This window comes from Tenrec ecaudatus, chromosome 1 (genome assembly GCF_050624435.1).
Source record: "Tenrec ecaudatus isolate mTenEca1 chromosome 1, mTenEca1.hap1, whole genome shotgun sequence".
NCBI classification, from domain to species: Eukaryota; Metazoa; Chordata; class Mammalia; order Afrosoricida; family Tenrecidae; genus Tenrec; species Tenrec ecaudatus.
This window is the reverse complement of record NC_134530.1, coordinates 2877002-2892703: the sequence shown is the minus strand read 5'-3', so window position 1 is coordinate 2892703 and position 15702 is coordinate 2877002. Positions and strand designations below refer to the sequence as shown.

The 15702-nt window shown below is 59.1% G+C and overlaps 1 protein-coding gene across 1 annotated transcript in view; it reads left to right on the top strand.

Moving 5' to 3' along the window:
- Positions 1–13268, top strand: part of GNG7 (G protein subunit gamma 7) — a 127938-nt gene extending 114670 nt beyond the window's left edge. The window contains exons 4-5 of the mRNA XM_075535389.1: positions 8073–8188; positions 12582–13268. Of these exons, the coding sequence (XP_075391504.1) occupies positions 8108–8188; positions 12582–12707 (207 nt within the window). The 5' untranslated portion in view covers positions 8073–8107 and the 3' untranslated portion in view covers positions 12708–13268. The remainder of the gene's footprint in view (positions 1–8072; positions 8189–12581) is intronic.
- Positions 13269–15702: the final 2434 nt, after the last annotated feature.

Sequence of the window (15702 nt, the reverse complement as noted above, 5' to 3'; positions counted from 1 at the left end):
TCTGCCAGACGTTGACATCCAGTTCTTTCTCAGTCGTCTGTGAAACCTGTTCCCTCTGAGGGATCCTGCTGTATGTGAAATACCAGCGACAGAGCTTCCAGGATCACGCGACACATGGGCCACCACCGTACGACACACTGACAGATTCACCATCATTATCAACCAAACTCATTGCCAGCAAGTCAGTGCTGACTCATAGCACCCCTCTGTGGGTTTCTAAGACTGTCACTCTTTACAGGAATAGAAAACCCGGTCTTTCTCCCTCGGAGCTCCTGGTGGTTTTGAACTGCCAACCATGTGGATTATAGTCCAATGCATAACCACTAGGCCAGGAGGGTTCAGATAGATAGATAGATAGACAGATATGGATGGATGGATGGATGGATAGATAGATAGATAGATAGATAGTGATGGATGGTAGATAGATAGATAGATAGATAGATAGATAGATAGATAGATAGATAGATAGTGATGGATGGATGGATGGATAGATAGAAAGATAGAAAGAAAACATTGCACCAGTTGTCCGGAGAGACCAGCCCCTGGTTTGGTCCAGGGGAGGAGGCGGGGAGAAAGCGGAAGGCCCTTAAGGAGATGGATGGACACAGTGGCTATGACAATGGTCTCAGACAAGACCAGCTGTGAGGGGGGCACAGGACCGGGCAGGGTTTCCTTCTGTTGTGCACGGGGTCGCTGCGGGTCAGACCGACTCCACAGCACCGAACAACAAGTAAGTTATACAAGCATATTGTGACGAAACACTTGTCTCAAGAGATCGTAAGTGGTGTAATAAGCATTCAACGGGTATTTAACCATAACTGAAACATGCTATGTGGAGCCTGGTGGCATAGTGGTTACGCATTGGGCTGCTTACTGGAAGGTCAGCAGTTCAAAGCCACCAGCCCCTCGGCAGGAGAAAGACAAGGCTGTCTGCTCCCATCAAGCGTGACAGTCTTGGAAACCCAGGGGGGCAGTCCCGCCCTGTCCCGTGGGGTCTGAGTCAGAATCGACCTGACGGCAGAGAGCTTGGTTTCCGTTTGCTTCTTTAATTTTTTAATTTTTAAAGTAAGACTATGCACGGTTTGTCCTGCTGTGCATGGCGTCCCTATGGGTCAGAACCACCGCCCCCAAGAGCAACAGCACGAGAGAGAGAGGGACGCTGGTGGTATGATGCTCAAGTGCTCAGCTGCCAACTGAGAGGTGGCCCAGGGACCCGCGGGGCAGCCCGCTTAGTGGGAGGAAGCCTGGCGTCCGCTCCTGCACAGTGACACAGCCTTTAAACCCTGACCCTGCGAGGAAGCTCTGCAGTCAGCTCCGGCTCCAGTGCACTCAGCAACACCGACCAGCGTGGACCCGAGTCCCTTGCGAACAGAGAGCTGGCCACCCCATCTGTGGGCGAATCCTTCAGCCTCCCCAGGCCTCTCTGTTTCCTGGTTGTTCAAACAGAGTCCCGGGCTTCCAGACTTTTCCAGGGGCTTTGAAGGCTCCAGGGGAAATCCCGTTATCTTTGAACTCCGTTTCCCCGCCCGCATCCTGAAGGCCCCTGCAGTGGCTGGCTCGTGGGGGGGCCAAAACGGGGCCTTTGGAAGGGTGCCTGGCCCTTTCTTAGGAAGTGAGCCGTAAAGCTGCCCTGTGAGTCAGCAGGCCCCACACCCCGCTGCTGACATGGGGGCACTGCCATCTGGGCTCCGTAGCAAACCTGCACAGGATGTGCCAAGCAGCATGGCCCTCTGCCGCCACAACACGGGACGACCCCGTGTCCCCCGGCAATGGGCTCCGGGCTGGCCGCCTGTGAGGGACGCTACCCAGCGAGCGGAAGGAGTAAACGGTCAATCTGTCTGTGTGGAGGTCCTAGCCGGCACAGGCGGTTCACAGGTCCGTCCAGAGGCGCCGTGGAAGTAAGGCCTGGCAGTCTGCTCCCGGAAAGCCGATCCGCTGGGATCCCGGGTTCCCTGGCACGCGCGGGGTGGGCCTCTCGTGGAGAAGCCAGGAGCTCGCTTTGCCGCGTGACTTTGTTCAGCGGGGTTCCTGGAACAGCCCATGCCCCAGGGGCAGAGGGCAGATGGGGGTGCAGGGCCGGTGCCCAGGGTGACGGGAAGCAGGGTCAGTCCCAAGTGGCAGGCCGTCCAGGATCTTGATTCTGGTGATGGTCACCCAACGGCGCGATTGTAGGATCTGTCCGTCCTAGGGATGGGTCCGGGGGGACCGTGGGAGGGTCACTGGGAGTCAGAGGTGACGGAGGGCACCTAGCTGCAGCACAACAAGTACTCAGTGCTGGAAGGTCATCGTCCGCAGCATGGGGGACCCAAACCAAACTCACCAGTGTCCAGCCAATTCCGACACCCAGCGGCAGACTCGCTGTGAATCGGGAGCAGACGGGCCTTGCCGTGCCTCCCCCGAGTGGCTGGCGGTTTCAAACTGCTGACCTTGAACTTAGCCGTGCCATGTGTGACCCCCTGCTCCACCAGGGCGCTCCAGGGGACAAGAGTAACCCTCAAGTGTAGGGGACACCAGGGCTTCTTATCTGGCCATTCCTGCACTGGCATGGACTGGTGCCGGCCATTGAGGTGCTGCACCTCCTGAAGCTTCAAGAGCATCAGCATTGCCTTCCTGGCTGGAAAGAGCCTGTGGCCCACAGGGCAGCCCAATCCCTGGGAGACTCAGAGCCGCACGCCTGGCTGGAAGGCCATCTCGGGGTAAGATACCCACCCCACCAGAAATTGAGCGTTCCCACCAGCTTCCGCAGCCCGGGATCGATCCAACTGCCGCTGTCCCATTGGGACGCGACCATTGGAAAGGAGAGGAGCCGCCACTGATGGAGGAGGTTCAGCCTCGGTGATCAGACGCCCCCCGAGGAGAGCATGGTCAGGTTCGGCAAGGACAGTGACCGCTGGCCGTTGGCAATACCACCGAGAGGACAGCTCAGACTTCCCTGACGAATGCACAGACACCCAATCCGCCACCTCTGTGGGAGGAGGCCTTGTCAGCAGTCAGAGCCAGGCCAGGTGCTGGCGCCCGCAGGGACCATCGGTGTCCAACCCGTGTGCCCATGCACATCGGAGATGAGGAAGATGGAAACCTGTCCCTGAGGTCCGTAGTCGGACCCCGCGTCTATCCCCCCTCCCCCCTGCTCCCCATAGCAGACTGTCTGTTTCCGAGACGGATCTGCACGTCCTCTTGGCAGTTCCCCCGGCACTTCCAGAGTCCTTCACCGGCACCGAGGTCAAAGTGCAGTGGCTCTTCTTGAGCTTTCCATGTGCAGCTTCTCCCAGCGTCCAGCTCCCACCTGCTTCGGAGGTGACCGAAAATACCGTGGCTCCCCGCCCCTCGACGCTGAATGTCCAGAGGCCTTGGGCGGCGGGGTTTCCCGTGCAGTGCCGACCTTGGAGCTCTCGGACGCAGAGACGCTGAAACAGACGGAGGACGCCACGAAGCAAAGGAACGGAGCAGGAGACAAAGTCAAGGCTGACCGGGGAACGGTGAAGACCTGGCATCCGACTGCCCACAGGGAAGGCCCCGCTCAGCCTTTCTGAGGCCGAAGGGAAACCCGTGAGCCTCAAGTTCCCCGAGGGACAGGAAGACCCTGGACAAGGCACTGCAGCAGTGCCGGCACCGTGGGGGCCACAGTGGGGGCCACAGTGGGCTGAGACATAGCAGGAACTGTGAGGATGGCGCAGGGCCTGGCCGTGTTTCCCTGTAGTGCCCCGGGGTGCACTCAGGACCCCTGACAGCAAGGACAGTAAGAGGGAACTTCCCCATGTGTGTGGCTGCGGCCCGGCCCCCCCAGGTTCCCGCCTGCCTTCCAGGAGGCCATGGTTCGAACCACATCAGAAAGGTCACCAGGGCTTCCAGCCACCATGTGTGGAAGGGGTTCCGGCGGCTGGGGGGCGATGGGGGGCCCTCTGGGGTCCTGGTGGACAGAGCTGAGTCAGGGTTTCAGGCCAGGCTCTGCCTTTCCAAGGAACGCATGCCTGGGGCTGCCCGCCTGTTCTCCAAGGGCCTATATTTAGCCCGTGAGTCATGTGGGCATTTTTCAGGCGAACCCAGGGCCCTTTTCCCTGACGGGGCGTCTGGTGGTGGCTTTGAAGCCAGCTGTTGAGACGGCTGCCTGTCTCAGCCGCAGGATTCTCTCCTTGGGGCGGGCCCGAGCAGGCAGGCAGGAAGAATAGGTTCTTCAGGGACACCCTGGGGGACCGGGAGTGGGTCACAGTGAGGGCTGGAGGTGAGGGGCACCAGGATACAGACCATGGTACTGACCCACTTCCCCCATTTCACATGTTCTTACAGTGTGTGTGTGTGCATGTGCATGTGTATACTAGCATGTGAGAATCACGTATGCATGCGTTGTACATTGTGAGAGCGTACATGTATGTGTGCATGTTAGTGCATGAGTGTGTGCTGTCTTTATTTACTCAAGCATGTATGTTTCTGTGTGAAAGCACATATATGTGGATGTGGATGTACGTGTGGGGAGTGTGTGCATGGAGCCCTGGTGGTGAAGTGGTTACACATGAGGCTGTTAACCTCAAGGTCAGCAGTTCAAAACCACCAGCTGCTCCCTGGGAGGAAAACAGGGCTTTCTACTCCCATCAAGAGGGACAGTCTCCCCCACCCCCAGCCAGTCCTGGGGCTTTGGGGCTCGACTCTCGGGGAGTCCCTCTGGGACATGAGGGTACAGTGAATGGTGTGACCCTGTGCTGGTCATGCCTACACAGTAGGGGATGCTGGCCTCTCTAGGGGTTCCCATATGGGCTCCAATAAACTTCCCTTTTGCTTAAAAAAAAAAGGACAGTCTCAGAAACCCACACGGGCAGTCCCACCCTGTCCTGTAGGGTCACTGTGAGTCAGCATGGACTTATGACGGTGAGCTTGGTTTCTGGAGGTGTGTGCGTACATTTGTACGTGTGACCATGTTTATCTCTGTGAGCGTGTGAACCTGGGTGCGCATCGGTGTGAACGTGTGTGGAGCTCTGTATGTGTGAATGTGGATATGTGTGTATTTGTGAGAGGCTGTGTGTGTGTGTGTGGGTCTGTGCGTGTATTTGTGAACATATGCACATGAGTGTGGGTGTGTGTATTTGTGAGTATATGTTCATGAATGTAGGAGTGTGTGTATTTGTGAGTGTGTAAGCATAGGTTCATGAATGTGTTTTTTTAGTGAGTATATGTTCATGAGTGTGTGTGTTAGTATTTGTGAGTGTGAGTATATGTTCATGAGTGTGGCATGTATGGATCTCTTGCATGTGAGAATACGTTCATGAATGTGTGAGTGTATTTTTATGTGTGAGTATGTGAACATGAGTGTGAGGGGCGTTGTGAGAGTGTGTCTATCTTTGTGCGTGTGCATGTGTGTGTACATGAATGTGTGAGTGTATCTGTGAGTATGTGTGCATGAGTGTGAGTGTGGGTGTAGGCGAGTGTGCCTATCTTTGTGCATGTGTATGTGCGTGTCCATGGATGTGAGGCATGTGTTTGCATGAATAGACGTATGCACAGCTTTATCACTTAGGATGGCTGGTGTGTCCACGCCATGAGTCCTGAGCCCCCTTGCCACAAAAATGTCTGTGTCACCTGGCACACAGCTCCCTCTGCCTCCCAGCCCCTCCTCTGCCCCTACCTTTCCCCGCCCCTGGCTCAGCCCTGACCTTGCCCCACTTCACCCCTCTTCCTGCCCACCCCACCCCCCAAATGGGTCTCATTTTCAAACTTGTGTAGTCTCCCGGATGTTACAGAAGAGGGACCCTCCACCAGGTGACCCTGGGTAGGGGGCTGGCCATTTGCGCTCCGGGGGTCCCTGCTCTCAGTGGCATGTTATGCACAGTTCACGTGGCCTAATTATCCCTCTGTGGGGTAAGTTTTTCCGTTTGAAAGCCTGACGTCTCTTTTACTCTTCTTTTTAAAATAGCTTCCGTTGCCTATACTTCTCATACCCTGAAATTGTGTCGTTCAGTCGTCGTAAGATGATTTGTGCAATCATCACCCGCAGTCCATTTCAGAATATCCTCTTCTCATGCTCCCTGTTGTCAGTTACCCATATCCCCCTCTCCCAGCCCATCGCCCCCTGCCTTCCCGATCCAGTCTCTACATCCACCTCTACTGTGCTTCAGACACAGAAAATCCCCCAAAACACAACCAGGACGCCAACAAACGACGACTAGACGTATCACAGAAAAACCTCAGTCTGAGAGAAAGCAGAAAATATTTTTAAAAAACCGGAAACAACTTTAAAATGGGCCGAAAGGGAGATCAAATGATAAAGCTGTCAGAGTTCAACCTAACTACATCTGCCACCGTCGACTTCACTGTGCGTCTGTCTGACAAGACTAGTCACAGCCCTCGACTGGCTTGATCCCGACGGGGACCCTGCAAAGGGATTTGGGGCCCCAGTGTCGCCCACAGCCTTCTGTAAACCGGGTGTTCACAGTTTAAGCTCCGCCACCATTCCCTCCTTTGAATTTGAGTTTTATTCTTTACAATCCTTGGATCGCACCGGCTTGTGTGCTGCTTCCGTGTGGATTTCGTTGACACCTCTCCTTGACTTTTTAAGAACTACTTGACCCTGCCAGCGACAGAACCAGATCTCTAACTCCTCGAGGCGATCGGGCTCACAGCAGCCGTTCCCAAAGCGGCAGACCTGGCAGCACGGGCCGCCAAAAGAACAAGCATGTCCGTCTTGGAAGAAGTACACCCAGAGCGCTCCTCAGAGGCCAGGATAGCGAGACTCCATCTCATGTACTTTGGACACCTTGTCAAGGGAGACCAGTCCTTAGAGAGGGACATCGTGCTCGGTCAAGTTGAGGGGCCGTGAAAAAGAGGAAGGCCTTCTACAAGGGGGATGGACACAGCGGCTATTTCCATGGGCTCAGGCACAGGGGTAGTTGTGAGGAGGTGCAGGGGTGAGTTTCAGACTGAACCCCTCGCTCACAGCTGGCCCTCCCCCACTTCACTCCCAGCAGGATCGAAAGTTAAAGTGTCCACCCAGGCCAGGTCACTTGGCCTCAGCTCCAAATTCCTGCTTCAGGCAGGAGGCCAAGGTTGGCTGCTGGCCTGGGTGGGAACCACAGCTGTCCCTGTGCCTTTGTCCCCCTCAGAGCCTGCACACGGTGAGCCCCAGGCCCTCCAGAGTGCACATGCACATACACACACAAGCACACAGATACACACAGACACATTAGTTCAGAGGACAAGAGTCTGCTAGGAGGGGACACTGGGCAATGCCTGGGGACATTGGTGGCATTGAGTGGGTGGAAGCCAGGTTACTGCTCAAGGACACAGCAGTGCTGTGGGGAGATGCCCAGCATTCATTCATTCAGAATAACAATGGACTTTGGTCCCTGCCCCCCCCACACACACACCAGAGTAAATTCCCCCTGGTCAGACAGCAAGAGCCCTGGTGGAGGAGGGGGTTACACATGGAGTTGCTAGCCCCAAGGCCGGCGGTTCAAACCCTCCAGCCGCTCTGCGTGAGAAAGATGAGGCTGTCTGCTTTCTCAAGATTTAAAATTTCAGAAACCCAAAGGCACCGTGCTACTGTGTCCTATAGAGCCGCTTTGAGTTGGAATTGACTCAAAGGCAGTGAGTTTGGGTTTGGGGTTAGATGTCATCATTCGGGGGACCCCCTCCCCCAGCCCCTGTGGTCTTCCTCCTCTTCCTCCTCTCCCCACTCAGTGTGGGGATGCCAACATCCTGGCGCATGAGGAGGTCAGGTGATCGTGGGACACAGTCTTCTGCGGGTCCGCGGAAACCCCCTAACCCAGGGGTCCTTACCAGGGAACACTGGGCAGTGTCCAGGGACGTGTGAGTGCCATGATTGTGGGAACTGGGTGCTACTGGCATCGAGTGGGTGCTGGTCCCCGTCTCACGGTGCACAGGACCCCAGCGCTGTGTCTGCAGTGCCTGGGGGCAGGGGTGCAGCCGCAGCGCAGCCCACAGTCCACCCCTTTCCCTCTGAGTCAAAGAGGCCACGCTGCCGAGTGGACTGCCCTCTGGAGACATTCCTTCCAGGGAATGGCGGCCACCTCCCCTCTGCCCCTCCGCTGACCATCCCTTGGCCCTCTGCTTCCCCCCAACAGCTCTCTGGACGCGGGGCCAGAGCTGATGGCAGACAATGTCCGCCACTAACAATATAGCCCAGGCCCGGAAGCTGGTTGAGCAGCTGCGCATAGAAGCCGGGATCGAGCGCATCAAGGTGAGCGGCTGAGGGGGGTGGGGAGGGGGCTGGGGCGGGGCCAGGGACACCCAGTGGAGAGCTCGGGCCTCCTGCTCCTTGCCTGGGAGCGGGTCCAGACAGGAGGTGGGATTGGAGCAGGGCTAGTGGATCCAGGGGAGGGGGGAGGCCGGGGAGCCCCTGGAGGAGGGCTAGAGCATTGCTCGGATACTCCCGGAGGCGGCTGGGGATGGATCTGGGGACCCCTGTGAGCAGCAGGCTGTCCTAGGATGGAGACCAGCTAGGGAGGGTGTCCCCCAGAGAACAGGGTGTGGCCCTGACTGTGACCTCCAGCCCCTCCCTAGGCCTTGCTGAGCCCGAACTGGACCACGACGGGGCGCTCCCCCCACAAGGTGGGCGCTTTGAACCCAGCAGTGCAGCGCCTGCGAACCAAGAGCCCCTCTGCTGCCGTCAAGATGGGACAGCCCGGGAAACCCACAGGGGCAGTTCCACGCCGTCCATAGGGGTCGGGAAGGATTGGGAATCCTCTCAGGGGCAGTAGGTTTTGTTGTGGAGTTAATGACTACGGAAAGGCAAGGCGGCAGGGTGTCACTGTGGTTAAAGCGCCCCGCTGTGAACAGGCAGCCCACCTGCTGATCCGCAGGCAGCCTCGGAAATGCCCTGGGAGCCTTCTCCCCTGTCACGTGGGGCCACTGGGGGTTTGAATGGACTCCAGGACAGGGGGTGTGGGGTTGGAGCCCCAAACTCAAACCAAACCTCCTGCCACTGAGATGTCTCCGCTCACGTAGGACAACAGAGAACTGCCCCCCCGCCCACACCCACCCCGTGGGTTTCCCAGACGGTAACTCCCGAGTAGAAAGCCTTGTTTTCCTCCCTGCCAGCGAGCAGCCCGTGGTTTGGAACCGCTGACCTTGCAGTTAGCCCCCTGATGCATGGCTCTGAGCAGCCCTCCAGGCCATGACTCCCAGAATAGGGCCAGCCGGAGCAGTCTACCCGCAGACCTTGATGTCCCCTGGAGTCACAGAAGCCCGCCTGCCAGCAGAGCCCCAGGCCCTGAAATCTTTCCTTCTGCCCGGCAGGCCGAGAGGGCCTGGTTGAAGTGGTTTTGCCTCCCAAACTGGGCCAGCCGGGCCCCTGCTGGGCGGTCCTTCATCCTAATGTTTGAAGTCCGGGCAGGGCTGGGCCTGAGGTTTGGGCCCCCCACAACTTGACCAGAGCCTTGGCATATGGACAAATGATGGGGTCCCGCTAGGCGGCCTGGTATTCCACTGGGCAGTGGCTAACAGGATCCACACAGGGTGCCCAGCTCCGGGTGAGGCTCTGATGGGAATGGGCTTTGTGGCAGGGCAGGGCCCCGGGGTCAGATGGTCCCTCTCTGACTGACAGAGGCGGTGGCCAGTGACGGGTGTGTCCAGGTGCAAGCCGTGTCCTGGGGCCGGCTGGGTTTTTCGCCAGCTGTTTCCTCGTTGCTGTTGGGAGCTGACACGGAGGGACAGAGCCACTGCTGCGGTGACCGGGCCTTCGCAGCCTCAGCCCTTCCCTGTCACCTGGACCCCTCAGCTTCCCATCTGACCTTTCTCCTTGCCCTTTGGGCGCTCAGACAGTGCTTCCATCCGGGTCCCAAGTGGACGGCCAGGCCTTTCTTCTGAGACGCCCCCGCCCCCAGTGGATCTTGTCCACCACGTATGCCACCTCACTCCCTGCCACCGAGGCAACCACGACTCGTAGTGCCCGGATAGGACAGGGTAGAATGGCCCCTGGGGGTTTCCAAGACGGCAACTCTTTACCGGAGCAGAAAAACCAAACCAAACTCACGAGCCATCAAGTCGATTCCTGCTCAAAGTGACCCTACAGGACAGGGTAGAATGGCCCTGGCGGGTTCTCCGAGGCTGGGGCTCTTGACAGGAGTAGAAAGCCGCCTCTCCTGCGGGGCGCCCAGCTGCGTCGACCTGCTGATCTTGGGGTGAGCAACCCAACTGCAATCCCTAGGCCACCAGGGTCCCCCGTCCCCCCGGGTGCACCTGGGCTGCTTATTGCTGCCGTTAGGTGCCGTCTGGTCAGTTTGGGCCCATTGCGGTCCCATGCGAGACAGAACTCAGCCCACCCTCCCCGTCGTCATCCCTGCAGCCACTGTGCCTGTCCATCTCCTAGACGCCAAGCTTGACGGGGGCTACCTGAGGTGGGAGGGTCTTCAGGACAAGCCACGGGGCCGGGGACACGGGACAATGCTCCAGCGGCCTCAGCACTGGCGGACGGGTGAAGGGCCTTGGGCACAGACCCGTCCGAGGGCTGTGGGCATCAGGCAGGGTTATTGGGGCTTCTCGCCCACCCTCACCCATGACTCACTCGGCCTCCTGGGTCCCTGGCACCGAGTGAGTGAGGAGCAACAGAGCCACCTGCACACCTTACAGAAGAGGGCACAGGTGCCCAGGTCCCACGGGCATCTCCCCTTACCCGTGTCCATGACCCCAAAGCCCAGCACTCTGTGCAGCACCCCACCAATGCAGGAGCTGGAGAAGCAAGGGGTGTGGACACAGGGCTCCACAACAGAGGGTGGCACCCTCTGGTCAGCACCGGCTCCCCACAAGGGAGGAGCCCCTTAGAGAGGCAGAGGGTGCCCATGCTCAGCTGCAGTTAGTCTGCCAGGAGCACCTCGGAAGAAAGGCCTGGCAATCCCCTTTAAAACCAGGGATCCAAAATCCCTGTGGGGCCAGTCAACCTCGGAGACCTATGCAGGGGTCAGAATAGACTCCACCAACTGCGGGGCTTGTGCTGTGTTGTGGTGCTATGGTGTGGTGTTGTTACTGCACTGTGTCGTGGTGGTGGATCGTGTTGTATCGTTGTAGTGTTATGGTGTATTGTGTAGTGGTGTAGGGTTGTGTTGCGGTGTTGTAGTTTGTGTTGTTGTTGTGATGGGGTGTTGTGGTATTGTGTTGTTTTATTGTCGTGTTGTGTTTTATTGTGCTGTCGTGCTGTGCTGTGTTGTGTTACGGTGTTGTGCTGTGTTGTGCTGTGGTGTAGTGCTATGGTGTTGCGGTATTGTGTTGTATTGTTGTGGTGTGCTATAGTGTGTTGTGCTGTGGTGTTGTGCTGTTGTGTTGTGCTGTGGTGGTTTGGTGTGTTGTGTTATTGTGGTGTGCTTTGGTGTTGTGTTATATTGTGGTGGTTTGGTGTGTTGTATTATTGTGGTGTGCTTTGGTGTTGTGCTTTGGTGTTGGGGTGTTGGGGTGTTGTGTTGTGTTGTGGTGCATTGTAGTGCTGTGCTGTGTGGTGTCGTGATGGTGTTGGCTCATTCCTCCTGACCCTTTTAGTGGAAACACGGAGCCAGTCCTGCAGGCTCTCCGTGTCCCTGTGTGTTGTGTGCAGCACTGTAGTGTGCAGGCATTTCGTCTGAGGGGCCCTGGTGGTGCTGTGGTCACGCGTTGGGCTGCTCACCGCACGGTCAGCGGTTGGCACCACCTGCCGCCCCGCAGGAGAACGACGAGGCTTTCTGCTCCCCGCCTTGGGAAGCCACGGGTACCCCGTCTTAGAGTTGCTGTGAATCACCACCAACTCGGTGGCAGTGAGCTTGGTTTGGGGGTTTGGACGTACTCCATATCATAAAAACAAACTGTCACCCCAGAAAGAACCCCCCCATCAGGGGTCACTTTCCACCCCCCTTCTGGGAACCAAGGGTCCACTTCCTGTCTCGGTGGCCCTGCCATGTGGGGTCAGACACCTGCTGGCTCTTTGTGCCAGGCTTCTGTCGATGAGGCAGCCGACCTACCAGCCACCACTCGGGAGAACAAGGAGGCCTGTCTGGTGGTCTCGGACACCCTCGGGGGGATTGTCAGCCCTCTGTGATTGGCGCCACAGTGGGGTTTGTCTTGGGTCTCCCCTCCCGGGGGACATTTCATTCCTCTTTCTATACCAGGGAGATGGACCCCTCCCTGTTGTGGGTGGACCAGGCGGCACCGCCTGGCAGCAATGCGAGAGAAAGGCCTGACCATTGATCTGCAGAAAGACAAGAGCCTTGGGGACTGTTGGGCATGGGGTGCTGGCAGTCAGGATGGCCTCGGGGTGGGGGGGGGTGCGGGGGCAGATTGGCTACTTTCATTTTTGATTGGTGGACCCCACGGTGATCGCCACCCCCTCCATCAGTGGCCTTCTCTCCACCCAGCCACATGCTGACCCTGTGGCTTAGACCCCAGAGAACAGAGCAGAGCTGCCCTGCAGGACACCCCCCCGCCCCCCCCCCCAGGCTGTCCATCTCAGTAGAAGAACGCCAGCCCTCTCCTGCCCACAGGCGCTGGTGGCCTCACAGTGCTTCCCTTGCTGACTGCGGGTGACCTACAGCTTGCCCATGGGGTCGGAAGCTGCTCCAGGGCCTCCTCTCAGCGCCCATCTCTCTGCCCCTCCTGTCGTCCCCTCCCAGGTCTCCAAAGCCTCCTCAGAGCTCATGAGCTACTGTGAGCAGCACGCTCGGAGCGACCCGCTGCTGGTCGGAGTGCCTGCCTCGGAGAACCCCTTCAAGGACAAGAAGCCCTGCGTCATTCTGTAGCGGCTGCTCCCTCCTCCCGGCCCACAGCCTCCCACTACCCACCCTCTCCCCCGTCCCCTTCTCTCTGTGTCTCTGGCTCTGGCTCAACCAGACATAATCTCATCTCTCACACCCTTCCAATGCCAGCACCCCTATTGAAAGCCCCTGCTGCCCGCACAGGATAGCCCCCCAGACCCTGGACTTTCAGACCCCCATCACAACCCCTGGAAGACACCCCGCTCCTACACCTCTACCCACTAAGGCTCCCTCCCCCAGACTCAGGCATCCTGAATCCACCACCCTCACACACCCCCACCGCCATGCCGCAGCCCCTCCCTCAGAGTCTCTGCTGCCCTGGGAATTGTGGTCTGGGGGCCAAGCGGGGTGTAGGGGGGAAAGGGGTGATGTGGGGGGTCCATCCCTGGCTCTGGCCACTCCCACTGGCTGCCGTTGGCCAGTCATGAGGAGATTTCTGCCAGGCCATGGGGCTTTTTTTAAAACAACAAAAAAGGGGGGACAAAATTTGGGGGGTTGTAACTACTTTTTCTGTTCTTTTTGTGGAAACCTGTGACCCCTTCTGTTGAGGTGGGATTGAGATGGGGCGCTCGGGGGTGGGGCGGGGTGCTGGAGGGGGCTTTGTCCATGAAATGCAGCCATGCGGTGACCCTCGCCCTTCCCTTGGGGCCTGGACCATCGGGGGAAGGGGTTTCCTCCACTGACCTGGGAGGGTGGCCGAGAGGGTGGGGGCAGCGCTGGCTGGGTAGGCAGCCCCAGACATTGGCGTGGGCAACAGGAGGCTTTGGTGCCTAAAGCTTTCCACCTCCCGCCCCCCTGCAGGGTTCTCATTGTCTGAGTCTCCCCAGGTGGCACACGTGATGGTGGGCACCCCTCTCCTCTCCACCCAGCGGTGCTGTGGAAGAAAGGCCTGGCGACTCACCCTGCCCAGGAGGCGAGAGCGATTCCACACTGGGCGATGGGTCCGGATCATTGTGCTTAAAGGGACTTTTTTTGTTTTTTTGAAGGGACTTTTTGTAGGTGGACCACTGGGCCTATCTTCCGGGCTGCCTCTGGGCAACGTGGAATACCCAGCTTTCTGGGAATGGGGGGTGGACGCGCCCCACGTGCACCGCAGTGATCTGCCCAGCCGGGTCCAGGTGGCCCCTGGGGGCCGGGGAGCGTTTTGAGGAAGTGAGAGAGGCACGCTGCCAGTAGTAGGACCCGTCCTTGTGCTTTTCAAAACAGCAGTGGAAAGTGCAGGCCGGCAGTGGCCTTGGCAGAGGAAGAGCCCTTTTAAAGAAGCCCCCTGCTTCCTCTTCGACACCCACCAAGCAGGAGGATTGGGGGGAGGGGGGTCTGACTAATGGCAAGATGCTCGCCCATCCCTTCCCACCACCCCAGCCCCACCCACCCACGTGCCATCGCTGCCCCCATGCTGGGCAGGAAGAAACTGGCCCCTCGGCCAGTCCCTGCCGCACCGATGGACATGGGTCTCAGGGCTGGTCCCAGCAGGTCCCCCAGGTGGACACCAGGTCCCGGGCCGCTCAGAGATGTGCCAATCCCCCACCCCTCAGCCCCGCCTCCGGGCCCAGTGCCAAGAGAGCAGGCTTACCAGAGCCCAGCCAGCCGTCCACAACCTGTGGCTCACCAAAGGCTGCGGGTTCAAGGCCCCCCCCAGGCTGGCCATGAGATGGACTTCCACAGATGCAGTTCCGCCCTGAGACACGCGGGGGCGCACGCGAGGCCCGCGCTGCGCTTCCCGTAGCTGAAAGGAGGGGGGCGGGCACCAAGGCCAAGCACTTGCAGCTGTGTGCAGTCAGCTCACCAGCCGCACCGCGGGGGCAAGGCCTGGCGATCTCCCCCCAAGGAACCGCGTCAGGGCGCAGCCCTGTTCTGTGAGCCCCAGGAAGCTGCTGACAGGGGCTGCTGGAAGACCACGTCTGCCCTCCCCAGAGACGCCCATGCCGTCCCCCCCCCACGCTCACCCCATCCCCTGGCCCACCCATCTGACGTCTGCTGTCACGCGGGAAAGGCGTCCTTTGTCTCCGAGCCCCCAACGTGGACAGCTCACGCACTCAGCTGCTGACTGCAGGGCTGCCCGGTCAGTTTGGTCCACCCAGAGGTGCCAATCGACTTCAGAGACAGCTGCCAGGGAACCCCCAGGGCTCCCAACTCTGTGATGATATGGGGTTTGTGGTGGGGGGGCCTGGCGTTGCCCTTTAGAAGCGTCCACCCTAAATGCACACCCCCACCATCCCCCCAACCCTGCATCCAGCCAAAGGGAACAAGAGGACCCAGACCCACCAGTCCTGGGCAGGCAGGGGGAGGGGCACAGCTGTGCCAAGCCCAGCCCCTCCCCACAACATGCCCCACTCCCCCAGAGGAGTTGAAGCCACTGGAGCATGAGACACTGACCAGGGCGGCCAAGGCCCCTGGACGCCAGGACTGGTCTTCTGTCTCTGCCCACCCTGGGCTCAGCCACCTGACAGCCTGGGACTCTAGTTTCCCTGAACCCTAGATCTTGCGCCTCCACCGCCCCTGCCCACCCACCAAGCCCCACACCCCCTGTCCCACCAACCAAACCCCACACCCCCCGCCCCACCAACCAAACCCCACACCCCCTGCCCCACCAACCAAACCCCACACCCCCTGCCCCACCAACCAAACCCCACACCCCCTGCCTACCCACCAAACCCCACACCCCCTGCCTACCCACCAAACCCCACACCCCCTGTCCCTCCAACCAAACCCCACACCCCCTGCCCCCCCAACCAAGCCCCACACACCCTGCCCCACCAACCAAGCCCCACACACCCTGCCCCACCAACCAAACCCCACGCCCCCTGCCCCAACAACCAAACCCCACACCCCCTGCCCCAACAACCAAACCCCACACTCCCTGCCCCACCAACCAAACCCCACACCTCTGTCCCACCAACCAAACCCCACACCTCTGTCCCACCAACCAAACCCCATGCCCCCTGCTCCACCAACCAAACCCCACGCCCCCTGCCCCACC